This window comes from Rana temporaria, chromosome 12 (genome assembly GCF_905171775.1).
Source record: "Rana temporaria chromosome 12, aRanTem1.1, whole genome shotgun sequence".
NCBI classification, from domain to species: Eukaryota; Metazoa; Chordata; class Amphibia; order Anura; family Ranidae; genus Rana; species Rana temporaria.
This window is the reverse complement of record NC_053500.1, coordinates 4,614,759-4,634,637: the sequence shown is the minus strand read 5'-3', so window position 1 is coordinate 4,634,637 and position 19,879 is coordinate 4,614,759. Positions and strand designations below refer to the sequence as shown.

General features: G+C 47.5%; 1 protein-coding gene across 7 annotated transcripts in view; it reads left to right on the top strand.

Moving 5' to 3' along the window:
• The window catches only part of ZMYND8 (zinc finger MYND-type containing 8), a 142,308-nt gene extending 126,233 nt beyond the window's left edge, over nucleotides 1-16,075 (top strand). For 4 of the 7 annotated variants that reach the window (XM_040330305.1, XM_040330304.1, XM_040330306.1 and 1 more), the window contains 7 exons: nucleotides 2,338-2,522; nucleotides 2,779-2,859; nucleotides 4,566-4,644; nucleotides 6,901-7,140; nucleotides 9,475-9,617; nucleotides 10,692-10,781; nucleotides 15,087-16,075. In XM_040330305.1, coding sequence (XP_040186239.1) covers nucleotides 2,338-2,522; nucleotides 2,779-2,859; nucleotides 4,566-4,644; nucleotides 6,901-7,140; nucleotides 9,475-9,617; nucleotides 10,692-10,781; nucleotides 15,087-15,188 — 920 coding nt within the window. In that variant the 3' untranslated portion in view covers nucleotides 15,189-16,075. Of the gene's footprint in view, nucleotides 1-2,337; nucleotides 2,523-2,778; nucleotides 2,860-4,565; nucleotides 4,645-6,900; nucleotides 7,141-9,474; nucleotides 9,655-10,691; nucleotides 10,782-15,086 lie in introns of those variants that run through there. The other 3 variants (XM_040330308.1, XM_040330309.1, XM_040330310.1) reach the window with 3 other exon arrangements.
• Nucleotides 16,076-19,879: the final 3,804 nt, after the last annotated feature.

Below are 19,879 nucleotides of genomic sequence, written 5' to 3'. Positions count from 1 at the left end.
CCCCCCTGTTGATTTAATACGCCCCCCCTGGGGATTTGGATATATTTATATTGTTTGTGGCCCCCAGGGTCTCCATTCTTCTCTACAGATCTTCTCTAAATCCTTAATGGGTAAGTTCACCTTCATAGAAAACTATGTAAGTTGAACTTGCAGAGGTTCCCTTCCTCACTCACCCGGCTCCTTTAACCTGGACCACCACTATCTCCGGTTCTAAGCCTCGGTATATCCGTGCCAGGAGCCCGGGGCTTCGAAATCCTCTCTGCTGAATGTCCAAAACGTCCCTCGTCAGGAGGGATGTTTGGAGCATTCTAATTGGTAAGCGACGCCACATGGGCAGTGCCGACCAATCAGCAGCCACATAGCTGTCCTGAGAAGACTCGAAGAAGGAGAAAGGGTTTCTAAGCCCCGGGCTCCTGACGCTTATATACCGGGCCTTAAAACCGGAGATGGCGGTGGCCCAGGTCAGCGGGACCGTGGGGAGGAGGGGGACCTGTGTAAGTTCACCTTACAGATTTTTCTGTAAAGGTGAACTTGGACTTTAAGGTTTCTTGGCAACTTGAAGTTTCAGCTCCCTCCATGAATTGACTATAGGACTAAGGTCTGGAGACTGGCTAGGCCACTTCATGACCTTAATGTGCGTTTTCTTGAGCCACTCCTTTGTTGCCGTGGCGGTATGTTTTGGGTCATTGTCATGCTGGAAGACCCATCCACGACCCATCTTTAGTGTTCTGGGTGAGGGAAGAAGGTTCTCGCCCAAGATTTTGCAATACATGGCCCCGTCCATTGGGCCCTCAGTGCGGCAAAGTCGACCTGTACCTTTATCAGAGAAACACCCCAAAGCATCATGTTTCCCCCTCTCCGTGTGACTGTAGGTATGGAGTTCTTAGGGTCATAGTCAGCATTTTTCTTCCTCTAAAACATGGCAAGTCGAGTTAATGCCAAAGAGCTCAATTTTGATCTCATCTGACCACAGAACTTTCTCCCGATCTTCTCTGAATCATTTAAATGTTCATTGGGAGACTTCAGACAAGGCTGTACATGTGTCTTCTTGAGGAGGGGACCTTGCGGATTTCAATCCATGTCAGCGTATTGTGTTATCAATGATGTGTTTGGTGACTGTGGTCCCAACAGCTTTGAGATCCTTCACAAGCTCCTCCCATGTAGTTCTGGGCGGATCCTTCACTTTTATCATGACCATCCTCACCCCATGAGGTGAAATCTTGCATGAAGCTCCAGGCCGAGGACAATTGATGGTCATTTTTTATTTCTTACATTTGTGAATAATCACTCCAACAGTCGTCTCCTTCTCACCAAGCTTCTTGCTGATGGTCTTGTAGCCCATTCCAGCCTTGTGCAGGTCCACAATCTTGTCCCCGACGTCCTCTGACAGCTCTTACCTCAGCCAGAACACTGAAGATGTGTCGTGGATGGGTCTTCCAACATGGCAATGACCCAAAACATACCTCCAGGGCAACAAAGGAGAAGAAGCACATTAATGTCATGGAGTGGCCTAGCCAGTCTCCAGACCTTAATCCTATATAGAAACTTTTATGGAGGGAGCTGAAACTTCCAGTTGCCAAGCAACAGCTACGAAACCTTAAGCTCTTTGGTGTTGCCCATGATGGTGAGGTTTGAATGGAAGAAAGAGATTCTGTGGACAGGTGTCTTTTATACACATAACGAGTTGTCGTTAGGAGAACCTTCTTCCATTGACAGGACTGATCTGTGTACCACATGAGCGCCCCCTGTAGCCAGTCTGTGTATACTCAATATATACAGCCCATACATACTATATACACTACATGAGCGACCCCTGTAGCCAGTCTGTGGAGGGGCAGAATTATTGTTGGTTGGTCGGAGATCAAATACTTATTTTACTCACTGAACTGCAACTCCATTTATAACATTTGTATCATGTGTTTTTTCTGTATTTTTGGTTGATATTCTGTCTCTATCATATAAAATACACAAATGATAGACCCTTCATTTCTTTGTAAGTGGTCTGCAGGGGATCAAATCATTATTTCCCCCCCACTGTACAAGGATAGTGTCTTATCTTATCTCCCTGATGGTCTCTCCTTTTTCCTTCACTTGTGAACTTTAGCACTGTAAAGCTTCTGTCAGCCTTCCTCTCCAACTGATCCAAGACATAAGATCAAGGCTATTTACAGCACACTCTAATTTTGGTAGCATAATTATTAACGTGGGATGTAGTAGCTAAAGAAAATTTTAAGTATTCTGGGTGCGCTGTCCGTTCTAAAATGATAATAATATATTATAGCTGCAATGGTCACCATTTTATATGTTCATCTCACGTAATCCTCTTGTGATTTGTAGCCGTGCAGCAGAAGGAAGTCACGCTCACCACAACTACGTCCACCATAACGCTGGTGACCAGCGCCCCGCCACTGGCCATGGTGACCAGCCCGGCGCAATCCCTGAGCTCCTCCATCACCAGTGACCTGCCCATCCCCACAGCCTCCGCCGACGTGGCCGCCGACATCGCCAAATACACCAGTAAGGTGAGCTAAACCGGAGGGTCTCATTCTGACATTTCTGGACTAACCGTTACCTCCCCAGAGGGTCACTCTTCCTGCAAGCCTCCGAGATGACCTGTACAGTTTTGGCTGAACGTATGCTTTAAGACTGCTGTGAAAACTTTATTTTTATTTTTTTCAGATTTTTTTTCCTGAATTGTCTCCATCACCGTTTCCTGCCGCCGGGAACCTAGCGGCAAGTGTGATGTTTTTTAATTTTGGCTTTCTCCCTTGTTTTCAGATGATGGAGGCCATTAAAGGCACGATGACAGAAATCTACAATGACTTGTCCAAAAACACAACGGGAAGCACCATAGCCGAGGTATGCCGTGTGTATGGTGGTGCATTTTTGGCACATAAATATATATTACCATGTGAGGTTTGCATGACAACGGTTTTTGATGTGGCTGCGGAATATTTTCACGCTTTTTCTTTATTTTTGTGATGGTTTTTAATGCCTTAGGCCTGCTACGCTTTAAAATGTGCTATACGCATTTTAAATGAGTTGTGTTTAAAAATTGAATGCAGCGCATATGTGGTGAGCATCTGGTTGTTAAGAATGCCGGGTTGTTAAGAATGCCGGTGGGTGTCAGCTCTGCTATTCACTGGTCGTCAAGGACACTGGCGAGTGCCAGCTCTGCTATTCACTGGTCGTCAAGGACACTGGCAGGTGCCAGCTCTGCTTTTCACTGGTCGTTAAGGACACTGGCAGATACCATCTCTGCTATTCACTGGTCGTCAAGGACACTGGCGGATGCCAGCTCTGCTTTTCACTGGCTAAGCTGGCACCCGCCAGTGTCCTTATTGACCAGTGAATAGCTGGTTGCTAAGGAGCTAACACCCACCAGCTTGTTAAGGATGCTGGTGGGTACTGGCTCTGCTATTCACGGGTTAAACGTCGCTCTCTCTGCGGGTTCTCAGCTCTTCATTGGATAGATTGATAGCAGCGCAGCCATTGGCTCCTGCTGCTGTCAAATCCAATGATGCGGGGGGCGGGCCGAGTCATATACTTGGCATATATGGACGCAGAGTGTATGACACAGGAGAGCTTCCCAGAGGGGGTTATCTAATGCGGAGAGGAGCCGTCGTGGGACCCCAGAACAGCTGGATCGAGCCCACGAACTGCACAGTGGAGGTAAGTATGATTGTTTTTTATATAAAAAAAAAAAAAAACCTGAACCTTTAATATCACTTTAAGTAGCTGGCACCCGCCAGTGTCCTTAACGACCAGTGAATAGCTGGTTGCTAAGGAGCAAACACCCACCAGCTTGTTAAGGATGCCGGGTACTGGCTCTGCTATTCACTGGTTGTTAAGGATGCCGGCGTGTGACTACAGCCTGCAGCACTGATCTGTGTTTTTCTGACGGTGGAGAAGTCTCCCCGTTGTCGGGATACAAAGACACAGCGGGAGGATTCCCCCATCCACATCAAAAGTGTGCATGGAGCAATTGGGTCTGTTCTCTTTTTGTTTAACTCGCTGGTTGAACCAAAACAACGCTCATCTATGGCGAGCTTAAAGTGGAACTATAGTCGCTCCCAAACTCCCCGCCTGGCCGCTGACATCTTTGGACATCCAGTTTCTGGGTCTCCATCGATGGCTGCTGTCATTGGCCAGGTGGGGATGACATCCCTCCCGAGCAGGCGCATGAGTTTCCTTCAGATTCGGCATTGCCGAAGTTGTACAGTGAGCTGCATATGCGTGGCTCACTGTACAGGGCCGGACAGGCAGGTAAGTAACTTGAATGCAGAAAAGACAAAGCGTGTAAAATCCCTGCCTGTTTCTGCAGTTTGAACAGCTGTAGAGAAGAGATGGAGGCAGATAAACAGGTACAACTTGCGTATGAGGATTTGTTTCATCTCTGTGGTCAGTCACTATAGCATCCTTAGCTTGAAAGGACAGAAGGGTGTACTTCCATTTAAACTGTAAATAATGACCCCAGAGTTCTTCACTAGAAAGCAGCACTAGTTATAGGACAGCTTGTTTGGTGATGTTTGCTCTCCCACTTTAATATCTTGTCCTCATCACAGATTCGCCGATTAAGAATCGAGATTGACAAACTGCAGTGGCTTCATCAGCAGGAGCTCTCAGAAATGAAGCATAACCTGGGTAAGGAGAAGAATCGTTCTCAGTGGGGTTCCATATAGCCTGTGTTTTGTAATCTACATTTTCATGTTTATATAGAAAAGAAAAGTGCTAGATGGTCTTTCAGGGCAGGTTGATCTGCACATGAGGAAGTCATGTGAGAATGACAAAACATGTCAGGCAGAGCCAATGATCTGCACATGAGGAAGTCATGTGATGGCGATGAAACATATCGGGGTGGAGCCAATGATCTGCACATGAGGAAGTCATATGATAGTGACGAAACGTGTCCGGGGGAGCCAAGGATCCACACATGAGCGATCAGTTACTGCACCACAGATATGACCACAGAGGGAAATAAGGTAGAATGGGGCCCTAGGCAAGGTAGCATCGTTGTTCGCCTCCCCATCCTATCGATTGACATAAATACAGATTGCAATAGGTGCAGAGAAGCAGAAATTTGCCACATCAGACACATATTGCCAAGAGGTTGCCTTGGGCCCCCTGGACATCCACCTAGGCTCCTGCTTAAGTTGCCTTGGGCCCCCTGAACATCCACCAGGGCCCTAGGCTCATGCTTGGGTTGCCTTGCTCCGGTTCTATCACACACTGATTTAAACCTGATAACATTCTGTAGGACTCTGGCTTCTGCGGGGATAACCCGTAACTAATAATTATTTCAAAGTCATTTGCAGTTCTCTTTTAGGTTGCAGCTTCAGGCCTCTGTGTTTTACTATTAGCCATTTCAACTCGTTGGTGGGCAGTCGCATTCATGTATACGTGTTCCCTGACACGGGTTGTTGTAATTATAAGCAATAAGCGTGTACAAATTGCATGTTATCTGTAGAGTGCTGTTGCAACGCCTGCACTGCCATCTGCTGCTCAGGAATGAGATTGCAGCTTAGTAGAATGGCTATTATCTGACTGACTATCTAACATTCTAGTGCATAATTACCAATCAAGCTGTATTGACAAGGGGGGGCTCTCACAACCAGAGGTCCTCTAAAGCAGGGATCCTCAAACTACGGCCCTCCAGCTGTTGCAGAACTACACATCCCATGAGGCATTGTAACACACTGGGTTAAATTCAGGTACGACTTGCGCCCTCTTACGGAGGCGCAGCGTACCGTTTTAACGCTGCGCCTCCGTAAATTACCTGCGCTACGCTTCATTCATAAAGCAGTAGCTCCGTAATTTGCGTGGGCGCTCCCTAAAACTGCCCGGCGTAAGGGCGCGTAATTTAAATGATCCCGTAGGGGGCGTGGATCATTTAAATTAGGCGCGTTCCCGCGCTGAACGTAGTGCGCATGCTCCGTCGGGAAGCTTTCCCGACGTGCATTGCGGCAAATGACGTCGCAAGGACGTCATTTGCTTCAACGTGAAGGTAAATGGCGTCCAGCACCATTCACGATTCACTTACGCAAACGACGGTATTTTCAAACATCGCGACACGGGAACGACGGGTATACTTAGCATTGGCTGCCCCTGCTAATAGCAGGAGCGGCCTTACGCGGAACCCGACGAAAGTAAACGACGTAAAATGCGTACGCAGGGCGCGCATAGGGTTGTGAATCGGCGTGAGTATGCAATTTGCATACTCTACGCTGACCACTACGGGAACGCCACCTAGCGGCCATCGTAAGAATGCAGCCTACGATACGACGGCATAAGAGCCTTATGCCAGTCATATCTTAGGCTGCAGTCGGCGTAACGAGCTTTCGGAATACGGAAAAGTCGCTACGCCGGCGCAACTAAGCAATTGCGCAGCGTAACTATGGTTACGCAGACGCAATTGCTTACTGAATCCACCCCACTGACATTCACAGACGTGACTAGGCATGATGGGAATTGTAGTTCCTGAACAACTGGAGGGCCGTAGTTTGAAGACCCATGCTCTAAAGGGTCTTCACATGACCCCACAAAAAAATCCCCCGGTCCATTGGGGTTTAGAGGAGGCGTCCCACCCGTCCAATGGTGGCTTACAAGGAGTCACACTGATAGGAGCAAATCCCCGCGCCCAGATCACGTACAGGGGGGGGAATTGGGAAAACGGCACCAGCAGCAAATCAAGGGTTTAAAAAAAACAAATCACTGATCTCATCAAAGTCTTATAGGAATCGCTTCTTATCTAATGCGACTTCCCTCACAGAAGTCGCACTCATGAGAATCACATTGGTGTGAACCGAGCCTACTAAGAAGCCAGTGTTTTTAATGTAAGCCGTTGCATGTAATGTCAGTCTTTTTTTGTTGAGTCCTAATAATGTTCCTGTCCTGATCTAGAACTCACCATGGCTGAGATGAGGCAGAGTCTGGAGCAGGAGAGGGACCGGCTCATAGCGGAAGTCAAGAAGCAAACGGAGCTGGAGAAACAGCAGGCGGTGGACGAGACGAAGAAGAAACAGTGGTGTGCCAACTGCAAGAAGGAAGCCATCTTCTACTGCTGCTGGAACACGAGCTACTGCGACTATCCCTGCCAGCAAGCCCACTGGCCGGAGCACATGAAGTCCTGCACACAGTCAGGTATGAGGTCCTAAAGCTAAATTGGGCTTGGGCATTAAGATTTGTTTTACTCCTTAGGCTACTTTCACACTGCGGCCACGTTGGCAGTAAAGCGACGCTCGTTTTTAGTGACGATTTACCGTAGTTTTAGCAGCGCTTTTCTGCCGCTAGTGGTGCGCCTTTAACCCCCCGCTAGAAGGGTTTCGGTGCTTCCAAAGCGCTTTTCAGGCATTTCCAAAGTGCTGCCCAGGGCTGGACTGGGACAAATATTTGGCCCTGGACTTCATCCAGACTGGCCCACTTTGACAGGTCTCTCCCATGGCGGCCGGACAACTCCCGCTACCCCCACCCCCCCCGGCCACCCAAGCCCCCTCTCCCCCTTCACTAGCCACTAGCCGTTCTACTTTATTAGAGTAGAACGACTGGTACTTTTATATGCAGTACCAGTGGGGAAGCTAGACATTATTTCACCGGGGCAAAGAATCAGTTCGGTGCCCCCCCTTATGGGACAAGATTGGGCAGAAGTGAGAAACTCCCAGGCCATAGCTGTTGAGTCAGCTCTCTGTCCCCTCCCCCATTCTCCTCTGTTGTCCCCCTTGCTCCTCTGGTCCTCCCCCTGCTTCTCTGTTCCCCCCAGGTGAGCGCTACAGGGAGGGAGAGGAGGTGAGCACTGCGGGAAGGGAGAGACAGAGGAGCGAAGGGGGGCGGCAGTCCCCTGTCACTGAAGCCGGCCCACTGAGCCATCGGCCCACCGGGAAACTCCCTGTAGTCCCAATGGCCAGTCCATCCCTGGTGCTGCCTATTCATTGCAATGGGCGGGGACCAGTGTTGCCAATTGCCAGTATTTTTACTGACAGCCAGTAAAAAAATGGGCACTTTTCTCCTGCCAGTATATGCCAGTAAGAGGAAAAAGGTCGCCAGTAAAATATATGGCTGTGACACTCGGCTCGGAACTGTGCATAGGCAGCTCGGGTCCGACCTAGCTGAGACCATCCAAGTGCCTGCTACAGTGTGTTTGGGCGGTGCCGGTGGGGGGACGGGTCTGGTGGAGGCGGTGTCTGAGCGTGTCGTTGAGGCGGTGTGATGTCATGGTGCAAGGGAGCCGAGTGGAGCAGCCAGAGCCTCGTGTGTGGGTCTGCAGGACCGGGAGTAAGGCAAGCCAGGAGCGGGACTGTCAGTGTTGTTTGAACTGGAGTGGACTGAAGGGGCCACCTGGCATGGAGAGAGACCGTCACTGTGACTCAGTAGAGCACGTGTCATGTCAGTGAGGAGTTAATTTCACGAGCACATCGCTCATTCTAATTTCTTGCCCCCCTGAGTCCTGTCCCTGAGCTACTTACTATATCGAAAAAAACAAAACAAGAAATATGCTTTTTGCCTTAATATCTACCTTAAATTACATTGCTACTTGCATATTGTACTTATTTGTAGCATAACTACTGGAATTTGCACTTAAAACTGTAATTTTTTAACTTTTGGAACTGCCAGTAAAAACTTGGCTGCGCCAGTAAATTTTGGGTGTTGTGTCAGTAAATTTCAATCTGGTAGATTGGCAACACTGGCGGGGGCGGTTTATGAGCACTGTATACAGCACTCCCAAACCGCCCCAAAGATGCCGCTTGCAGGACTGTTTTTTTTTTTTTTTTTGTTCCGTCCCGCAAGCGCGCCGCCCCCCAGTGTGATAGCACTCAGGCTTTTACACTGGGGTGGCATGAAAGACAGTTTTCAGGCACTTTACAGGCACTATTTTTAGTGCTAAAACACCTGTAAACTACCTTCAGGCTGGATCCACACTTGTGCAGTGTGAATTCCAGCTCTGTTATCTCTGCAAAAAGATAAGAGAGCTGTTCAGCAGATCATCTCCGTTTTAGCTGCAAATTTGGAGACCTGGGAGAGGGGAGGGGGGGGACGGGGACGGGTATTGAGGAGAATGAGAGAAATCCTGATGAGAAATGAACACATCAGCAAATCAGATGCGTGCCCATTGAAGATAATGGGCCTGAATTCGCACCTGAGCCGCACCGCAATGCCTAGAAAACACACAAGTTTTTTCGGCAATGCGCAGTGCGAATGCTCATATGTGAACCAGCCCCATTGAAATTAATGTATTTCAATGTTTTGCGAATTGTATGTGGTTTAAGTGGGGGACTGGCGCTGTCATTTTGGCAGCCTGTATCCAGAGCCACCCGCAAAGGTTTTGCTTTTAATGCCGCCTGAAGCAGCGGCAGGTCATTTCCTGTGCAGAAACGGCGAGAGCGGTGATGATGATGATGCTTTTTACTGCTTTCCGTTTTTTATTGTCATTTGGGAAGGAACGTGTCTTGCATTAATGCTCGTCTTTATCTTTATCCACAGCCACGGTGACGCAGCAAGAAGCGGAGCCCGAGCTCGACAAATCGGCGCCGGCCGCAGCCAGCACCCAACCTCCTCCCGCCGAAACCGCCGCCACGCCCAAAGAGAAGGAGAGCGCCACCGACAAGAGCAAAGAGAGTGTCACTGTACGTATCGCTGGTCGATAGCTTGCCCACCTCCAAAGTGAGTGAAGACAAATCTGTGTGTGTGTGCGTCTGTCTGTCGGGGACAGGAGCTTATTTTTATTTTTTTATGTTTGCTTGATGCCTTTCTCCCAGAATGCTTCATGTTTTATTTACCATCCATGCCTTATATATACAGCATGTCCCTGACTCAGGGCCTGTATAGTGCTGTCAGGTGTGTGTGTGATCAGCCCTATGTGTCCGTGTTCTGCCTCTGGGTGACAAAAAAAAAACAAAAAACTTCCCGACCTCCTTCTAAATCTCCTGTGTGGCGCTTAAAGCCAAACTCCAGACAAAAAATATTTTGTGGTCTTGGTTACAGAGAGGAAGGTTTATAACGCCTATGGGGTTTTCATTGCAGTCTGTGTCTTCGTGGTGGAGATTTCACCTCACTTCCTGTGCTGGTGACCAAAACAGGAAATTAAAGCAGAGGTCCACCCTAAAAAAAACACATAAAAAAGGCTAAAAAAATAAATAAAATACATAAAAACGCTCCAAAAAAATATATATATATTATTTTTAATACTTGTTGGGTTTAGCTTGGAAGTCTACTTTAATGCCTCAGCCCCAATGAAGGGATTTTGCTCACTTCCTGTCTTGGTGACCACACATAAGACCCTACCTCTGCTCTGTCCAAAACTGGAAAAAAAATATGTTTCGTCCGGGGTTTTGCTTTATTTTCATTAACGAGGATCTATATATAGTCTTGCCTAATAGGCAGGACACACAAGCTGTATACATAATGAGAGAGATGACTGCCCTGTGTATGTCTAAGAGAACACACAAGATTTATAATAACATGAATGAATGAGGCTCACATGTTCAGAGTATAAAGATTATATGGAGTCCTATTATTTGGCAATATGATTGAGACGGAAGCAGAACACCCTGTGCAGCTTACCCAGAATCCTCCCCTCCCCCCGCTAAGCCTCTCGCCATTGGTCAGTGCTAGAACACAGACATGTATGGAGCCTGAATCTCACCCTCCGTAGTCTTCACTGTCCTCCATCTAAGGGGTTCCCTGTGCTGTCCCTGCAGATAGCAACAGGTGTGACAAGCAGCCAGCCCATAAAACTGGTCCACGTGCCTCAGACCACGGCCTTTGTCCCAACTACTCAACCCACGATTGTAAGTACCAGCGCTCTCATCTAGTCTGTTGTTGGCATTGAGTAGTGTAGTAGCTCAGTGTCTACTTTTTTTTTTTCCTGTGTTGCTTCTGCAGTATGGTTGTCACCACGCCGCTCCACCTCCCTCTTCCTGCTCCCTCCTCTTCCTGCTCCTCCCTCTTTCTCCTCCCTCCTCTTCCTCCTCCCTCTTCTTCCTCCTCCTCCCTCCTCTTCCTGCTCCCTCCTGTTCCTGCTCCCTCCTCTTCCTCTTTCCTGCTCCCTCCTCTTCCTCCTCAATCTTCTTCTTCCTCCTCCTCCTCCTCCTCCTCCTCCTCCTCCTCCTCCTCCTCCTTCCCTCTTTCTCCTCTCCTTCCCCTCTTTCTCCTCCCCTTCCCCTCTTTCTCCTCTCCTTCCCTCCTTATTCCTCCCCTTCCCTCCTTTCTCCTCCTCTTTCCCTCCCTCCTCCTCCTCCTTCCCCCTTTCTCCTCTCCTTCCCTCTTTCTCCTCTCCTTCCCCTCTTTCTCCTCTCCTTCCCCTCTTTCTCCTATCCTTCACTCCTTATTCCTCTCCTTCCCTCCTTATTCCTCTCCTTACTCCTTTCTCCTCCTCTTTCCCTCCCTCCTCTTCCTCTTCCTCCTCCTCTTCCTCCTCTTCCTCCTCTTCCTCCTCCTCTTCCTCCTCTTCCTCCTCCTCTTCCTCCTCTTCCTCCTCCTCTTCCTCCTTCTCTTCCTCCTCCTCCTCCTCCTCCTCCTCCTCCTCCTCCTCCTCCTCCTCCTCCTCTTCCTCCTCCTCTTCCTCCTCTCCTTTCCTCCTCTTCTTCCCCCTCCTCCTCCTCCTCCTCCTCCTCCTCCTCCTCCTCCTCCTCTCCTCACTCCTCCTCCTCCCACCTCCCCCTCCTACTCCTCTCTTCCCCCCTCCTACTCCTCTTTTCCCCCCTCCTACTCCTCTTTTTCCCCCTCCTACTCCTCATCTCCACTCCTTCCCTCCTCCTCCTCTTCCCCCTTCCTCCTCCTCTTCTCCCCCTCTCCTCCCTCTCCCTCCCCCCCCTCACATTGCTGACTGTGTAGCCTGAGCTGTCATACACATCTCTCCCTCTGTGGCATGACATTGTTCCTATAACTAAGACCTCTCTCTCTATTCTCTCCAGGTACAAATTACAGTCTCTGTGCATGCTCTTGTATATCTGTATGACGTTTACGTTGATATTTCCAAACCAAGTGTGCTTCTGATTTTTCTTTATTGGCTGGAGACACATTTGTACTTTAAATTGTTAATAAGAAAAGATATAAAGAATTATTTATTAGTATTGTTATTTATTATGTCTTTACAAAATGGGGTTGTATTAGAAGTCTTTCGGGTTCTCTTTCTTGGGTGTAGGATTGTAATAGATGGCCTGGAAAATATTTTCTATACTATATGGCCAAAGTATGAGGACACCTGACCATCACACCTACACTATATGGCCGAGTATGAGGACACCCGACCATCACACCTACACTATATGGCCGAGTATGAGGACACCCGACCATCACACCTACACTATATGGCCAAGTATGAGGACACCTGACCATCACACCTACACTATATGGCCGAGTATGAGGACACCCGACCATCACACCTACACTATATGGCCAAGTATGAGGACACCCGACCATCACACCTACACTATATGGCCAAGTATGAGGACACCCGACCATCACACCTACACTATATGGCCAAGTATGAGGACACCCAACCATCGCACCTACACTATATGGCCAAGTATGAGGACACCTGACCATCACACCTACACTATATGGCCAAGTATGAGGACACCTGACCATCACACCTACACTATATGGCCAAGTATGAGGACACCTGACCATCACACCTACACTATATGGCCAAAAGTATGAGAACACCTGACCATCACACCTACACTATATGGCCAAAAGTACGAGGACACCCGACCATCACACCTACACTATATGGCCAAGTATGAGGACACCTGACCATCACACCTACACTATATGGCCAAGTATGAGGACACCTGACCATCACACCTACACTATATGGCCAAAAGTATGAGAACACCTGACCATCACACCTACACTATATGGCCAAAAGTACGAGGACACCCGACCATCACACCTACACTATATGGCCAAGTATGAGGACACCTGACCATCACACCTACACTATATGGCCAAGTATGAGGACACCTGACCATCACACCTACACTATATGGCCAAAAGTATGAGAACACCTGACCATCACACCTACACTATATGGCCAAAAGTACGAGGACACCCGACCATCACACCTACACTATATGGCCAAAAGTACGAGGACACCCGACCATCACACCTACACTTTATGGCCAAGTATGAGGACACCCGACCATAACACCTACACTATATGGCCAAGTATGAGGACACCCGACCATCAAACCTACACTATATGGCCAAGTATGAGGACACCTGATCATCACACCTACACTCTATGGCCAAGTATGAGGACACCCGACCATCACACCTACACTATATGGCCAAGTATGAGGACACCTGATCATCACACCTACACTCTATGGCCAAGTATGAGGACACCTGACCATCACACCTACACTATATGGCCAAAAGTATGAGGACACCTGACCATCACACCTACACTATAGAACTAAAAGTGTGAGGACACCTGACAATCACACCTACACGGGGGGGGCTGAGCCCCGTGCAGGCGAGCAGGTGCCCCTCCATTATCAGTGGCCCTGCCCACGTCTGCGGTTAAAGCAGCAATGTGTATAGGTTTCATCTAGGGTTGTCCCGATATTAGTATCGGTACCATACTCAGGCAAATGCTCCGATGCTTCACCCGATACTTGTACAGTCAGGGTGATCAGTGCAGTGGGGGAGTTACAAGCACTGACCACCCTGTATAGATTTCAAAGTCTGACAGCCGTTTCTCTGCTCTCCCCCCCCCTTCCCCCCCGTGGCTTTCAGCTGCTTTAGTGAAATCGGTGGTGATCGGTGCTTGTAACTCTCCCACATACGATCACCGCTGACTGCCCCCACATACTCCTCCTAGCCTACGTTCTGCAGCTGTCCTTTTCCGTGTCCCCCTCCATGCTGCTGTCTCCCTCCATTGTTCTCCTCCGTGTCCCCCTCCATGCTGCTGTCTCCCTCCATTGTTCTCCTCCGTGTCCCCCTCCATGCTGCTGTCCCCCTCTGTTTTCCTCGGTGTCCCCCCTCTGTTTTCCTCGGTGTCCCCCCTCTGTTTTCCTCGGTGTCCCCCCTCTGTTTTCCTCGGTGTCCCCCCTCTGTTTTCCTCGGTGTCCCCCCTCTGTTTTCCTCGGTGTCCCCCCTCTGTTTTCCTCGGTGTCCCCCCTCTGTTTTCCTCTGTGTCCCCCTCTGTTTTGCTCGGTGTACCCCCTCTGTTTTCCTCGGTGTCCCCCCTCTGTTTTCCTCGGTGTCCCCCCTCTGTTTTCCTCGGTGTCCCCCTCTGTTTTCCTCGGTGCCCCCCCTCCTTTCCCCTTGGTGTCCCCCCTCCTTTCCCCTTGGTGTCCCCCCTCCTTTCTCCTCGGTGTCCCCCCTCCTTTCTCCTCGGTGCCCCCCCTCCTTTCTTCTCGGTGCCCCCCTCCTTTCTCCTCGGTGCCCCCCCTCCTTTCTCCTTGGTGTCCCCCTCCATTCTCCTCCTCGAACTGTCAGGATCGATCGTAGGTAAATCCGGCTCCTTACTTTTCCGAATGTAGAGAATCAGTGATCACTGACTCTGTCCATTCACATAACTGAAACATCGTAAACTAATAATTAATAATAAAAAAATGTATTGTAAAAAATAAAATAAAAACGCACAGACACTGTCCACCCCCCCCCCCCTTAAAGCATTGTAAAAAAATAAATACAAAAATATTATAAAATAAATGGTAAAAAAAAAAAACACACATGAGATTAAAAAAAGTATGGGTAATCAGTATTGGTTAGTACTTGGGGGGGTATCGGTACTTGTACTCGGTTTTGAATAAAATAATAAAACAAGAGAACAAAAAAAACGTATGTCGCGAAAGAACATTAATGGAGTAGATTCAATTATTTTTCAAAATTGTATTTTAAACCGTTCATCTTTATTACTAATAGACCAAATTTCAATTTTTTTTTCATTTTTTATGATCAAATGTTGATAATAAAGTTGCTGTATTTGCACCCTACGTGCTTGTCGATTTTGTCGCCTTGTATTGCATTTTTTGCTGTCCATTGAATGCTGGACGTCACAACCCAGCACACCTGGCGCAGAAACCGCCTCTGCCTTTTTCGATAACTCCTCGCTCTTTCTCTCTCTCTCTCGCCAACAGACCATCCCTGTGGTAGTGAGTCCGAACGCCGGGACTGTGGCCGTGAGGGCAGGCGTCCAATACGTGCAGACCACCGTGCCAGTACAAGTGAGGAGAGTGTGAAAGACGGTACCGGGAAGAAAACAAAACAAAAAAAAAAAAAAAGACAGCGGCACCCCGAGAGCAGCATTAATGAACGGAGCCTGATAAAGGAGGAGAAGAACACTACATTGCCTGTGGACCTTCCCGAGGACCTGACAACCCTACCGAGGACCTGACAACCCTACCGGAGCGGGCTCGCCTTTTTTCTTTCTGTACATAGTGTACAATTTGTGGATGTGATTAGAGTACCGCCATTTTTTTATATTTCTATTCACTTTAACTTATGAATTTTGTCTCCGGAGTGACAAACCATGCCACCAAAGCCCCCCCCCCACAATCCCTCATCCGGTCATGGGGCATGCACTCCTTACCCCACGTTCGGAGGAATTGTAGACCTTCCTTCCAAGCTGGGAAGAATGAATGAACAGAGCGCTTTGATGTACAAAAACAGACTACATGGAACAGTTTACATTTTACCTCTCATTCAATTCCCAACAACAAATATTATATTATATAGAAGAACTACAATAAAAAAAAATATGAAATAAAAAACACGGCCAATGAGGAAAAAAGTTCTAACTGTCCTAGTCGAAAATGAAATCTCCTTTCTTCGTGACGATTGACCTGCGGCAGAGAAAATAGAAGAACTCTAAAATCGAAAGAACCGCAAACAATAAGGCAGTAAAAAAAAGTTTTTTTTTTTTTTTATTCTGCGCATGAATTGAACGACAAAAAAAAAAGCGTAACGCGCTGTAGTTAAAACTTTATACGTCTGTAAAATGCAAAAAAAAGGACGCGGCTCGGTTCGATGTATGTATATGCGACAGTTCACTGTAAGATAGCATTCCAGCACAGTTTTGTTGTACATTTTTAGTCCAGTCAGTTCTCACTGTTGTTCATAAAAAAAATAAAAAATAAAGACGAGATGTACAGTACAACGCAACAAAATAACGCCAATTATCACAGACACGAGAGAGAAGCAGATCCGCCGTCGGTTGTATGGAGCGTGGAGAACTGGGTCTGTCTGGCCTTCCTGGTGAAACAGAATTGGTTTTAGCATATGGAAGTATTTTTTCACATTTTTTTTTTCTTTGTATAAAGTTTGTATTAAATCAAAAAAAAAAACAAAAAAAAAAACATTTCCTTTTTGAATATTTGGTTTGGTGTGAAAATACTTTTAAGCCTTTTCGTTGTTGTTAGGTGTGAGGCTTTACAGCCTAACTCCAGGTTTCCTATGACTTTAACCACTTAAGCCCCGGACCAATATGCTGCCTAAAGACCCAAGGGGTTTTTACAGTTCGGGACTGCGTCGCTTTAACAGACAATTGTGTGGTCGTGCGACGTGGCTCCCAAACAAAATTGGCGTCCTTTTTCCCCCACAAATAGCGCTTTCTTTTGGTGGTATTTGATCACCTCTGCGGTTTTTATTTTTTGCGCTATAAACAAAAATAGAGCGACAATTTTGAAAAAAAATGCAATATTTTTTACTTTTTGCTACAATAAATATCCCGTATTCTTCTTCCTATTTTTGTTATAAAAAAAAAAAAAAAAAAATCGCAATAATCGTTTATTGATTGGTTCGCGCTAAATTTATAGTGTCTACCAAATAGGGGGATCATTTTATTTCACTTTTATTAATAATTTTTTTTCTAGTAATGGCGGCGATTAGCGATTTTTATCATGACTGTGACATTATGGCGGACACATCGGACACTTTTGACACTATTTTGGGACCATTGTCATTTTTACAGCAAACAGTGCTAGAAAAATGCACTGGTTACTGTACAAAAATGGCAAATGCAGTGAAGGGGTTAACCGAGAGGGGGCGCTGTAGGGGTTAAGTGTGCCCTAAGGGAGTGTTTCTTACTGTGGGGCGGGGGGGGCGTGGCTGGGCGTGTGACGTCACTGATCGTTATTCCCTAGGAGAGGAAACAGACGATCAGTGACAGGCTCACTCGGAAGCACGGAGAGAGATTTGTTTATAATTACCTCTCCCCGTTCTTACTCTCTGTGACCCGATCGCGGGACACCGGCGGAGATCGGGTCCGCTGTTCCCTAAAGCAGCTGGTCCTTGAGCTCAGGGCCGATCCTAGGGTCATAGGCGCCTAGGTGCAGAAATATTTCTGGCGCCCCCACATGGGCGTTGTCATTTTACTAACTCCTCCCCTTTACATCTCATTATACATTTGTAGATGGACTAGGCGCAGGAATGGGCAAGGCTGTGTATCCTATGCAATCTATTGTGCCATAAAACATCTAGAGCAGGGGCAGCCCAGAGCATGTGTAAAGGGATGCCATCCCTCAGCACACTGAACACTGTGACTCACCTTGGTTCTCTCTCTGTGCAGCCTGAGATAGAGATGGGAGGGGGAGGCATTCCAACTGCAGTTGGTGGAGACAGTGCAGGATCCAAGACTCCCAGTGTTAGGAATTCATTCCTGCACATCAGCACTCAGCAGCCACTGAAAACTAGAACTCTCATGTCAGAAAGAGGAGCGGCCCCTCCCCCGAGCACTGCCAGGCTGGACGGGCTGCCCTATGCTCACACATCGGTTCTGGACGGACACACACCTATGCTATGTTTTTTAAATAACAAACATTTTATACTGACCTCCACTGTGCAGTTCGTTTTGCACAGAGTTGCCCCGATTGTCCTCTTCTGAGGTCCCTTGGCGGCTCTTCCCCGCATCAGATAACCCCCCCTAGAACAGGGGTCCTCAAACTACGGCCCTCCAGCTGTTCAGGAACTACAATTCCCATCATGCTCAATCATGTCTGTGATTGTCAGAGTTTTACAATGCCTCATGGGATTTGTAGTTCCGCAACAGCTGGAGGGCCGTAGTTTGAAGATCCTGCCCTAGAAGAAGCGCTCTCCCAAGGGAGGTTTACCTTGCGGGGCGTGCTCCAGAGTCCAACATTCCGCGTCCATAGCCGCTGATTGCATGACTCGGCCGCTTCATTGGATTTTATTGACAGCCAGCGGGAGCCAATGGCCGCGCTGCTATCAAATGAAGAGCTGAGAACCCCAGGCAGAGAGACTGCGCGTACTCGGCGTGGGACATTCCAGGGCTCAGGTGAGTAAAAACGGAGGGGCTGGGGGGGCGACTGACTGACTGTAACAGCACTGGTGAACGGAGTGAACCAGTGGCGGCTGGTGCTCAAAATTTTTGGGGGGGCGCAAAGGAAAAAAAAATTGCAGTCTCACTGTTCCCCAAACGCAGCCACTGTTACATGCCATCAAATGCAGCCACTGTGCCATCAATTCGCACCACTGTGCCATGCCATTAAACGCAGTCACTGTGCCATCAATTCGCACCACTGTGCCATGCCATTAAACGCAGTCACTGTGCCATCCATTGTCACTGTTGGTGTTGAGACCCTGGTCTCACAGATAGTCCCTGACTACCCGGCGATCAGCTCGTGTTGTGTCTGCAGGCCTGGGAGGTTGGTTTCGTTTCAGAGAAGTAACATAGACGGAGACATATAATTGTGAAACCAAACTCTGTTTATTTTTGGCTCGTTTGCTGATTATAAAGAGGGGAAATAAGGGCGTACATTGTGGTTTTCAAAATACATATAACAATTCTTATAGGTTAAATGTTTTGCAGAAAAACAATCGTCATTTAGGGGATTTTTGGATTTTTAAGCGAGTAAGCATATCACCGAATATAGACATAGAAACTCATGACAAAAGGCAGCTGACTGTCTGAGTTTCTACGTGGCCCTTGATTGCAACAGAAAATAGAACAACTCAGCAAAAACACGTATACACTTATATTGCTTATGTGGCTAAAATATGTCTGTATAAAATGGAGTATATGCATACAAAATGGAGTGCAAGCTGGATTGAGCTTCTGTCATCCCCCACAACCCCCTCTTAAAATATAATTAAATCCTTAATTAATTTTCTCATGTTGGAACTCATGATCATTTAGGAATGTCATCAGGGGATATACATCTCCCTGGTATATCTAATGTGGGTGGCGGATTAACCCTTTGCATCCCTGCTGGAGGAAAGGGACCAAGTCACATCCATCCCTAAATGATGAGGTTCTTTTTCTTTAGTTTATGCATTTTAATGTATGTTGAGTAATCCCCGGGTGCGTGTGGTTTCAGGGTGTCATAATCTGGAACTTGATTTGACACCATGGAAGTGTCGTGGGTGGGGGATTTGGAAGCCCTGGCAATAATACACATTATGAGCTTAAAACATGCATATAGAAATAATAGAAAAAGCAAAATTATTATAATAGTCATAGCAATGTCTTTCAACCATGAGAATATCCCTCCAAGCCCAAAACTCCCTTTACCAAAAGGACTCCATGTTTTAGCAATATCCCTGGCTTCTTGTTGCAGGCTATCTACCTCCTTCCGGTGTTGTGCAATAATATCATAATAATCGGGTATTTCAACAGATGTGTTGTGTATCCATGTGCAACACTCGTAATCCTCTGTAACCTCACATAACCCAGTAAGGGCAGCACTCATGCTTTCGATGGCTAGGTCATGGAGCTCAAGTTGTTTCTTAATTGCTCTCATCTCTTCATTTAAATTGGTGATGTCCCCCGAATTTTTATCTAGGATTTCATCAAGAATTTTAGAGTAATTGTTTAGCCTTTTCATTATGTCTATTCCCCAACCGGTCCAAGAAGGAAACCAGGCCCATGCCATATCCTTCTCGAAAAATAATTCCCTCTTATGGCGATGTTTAA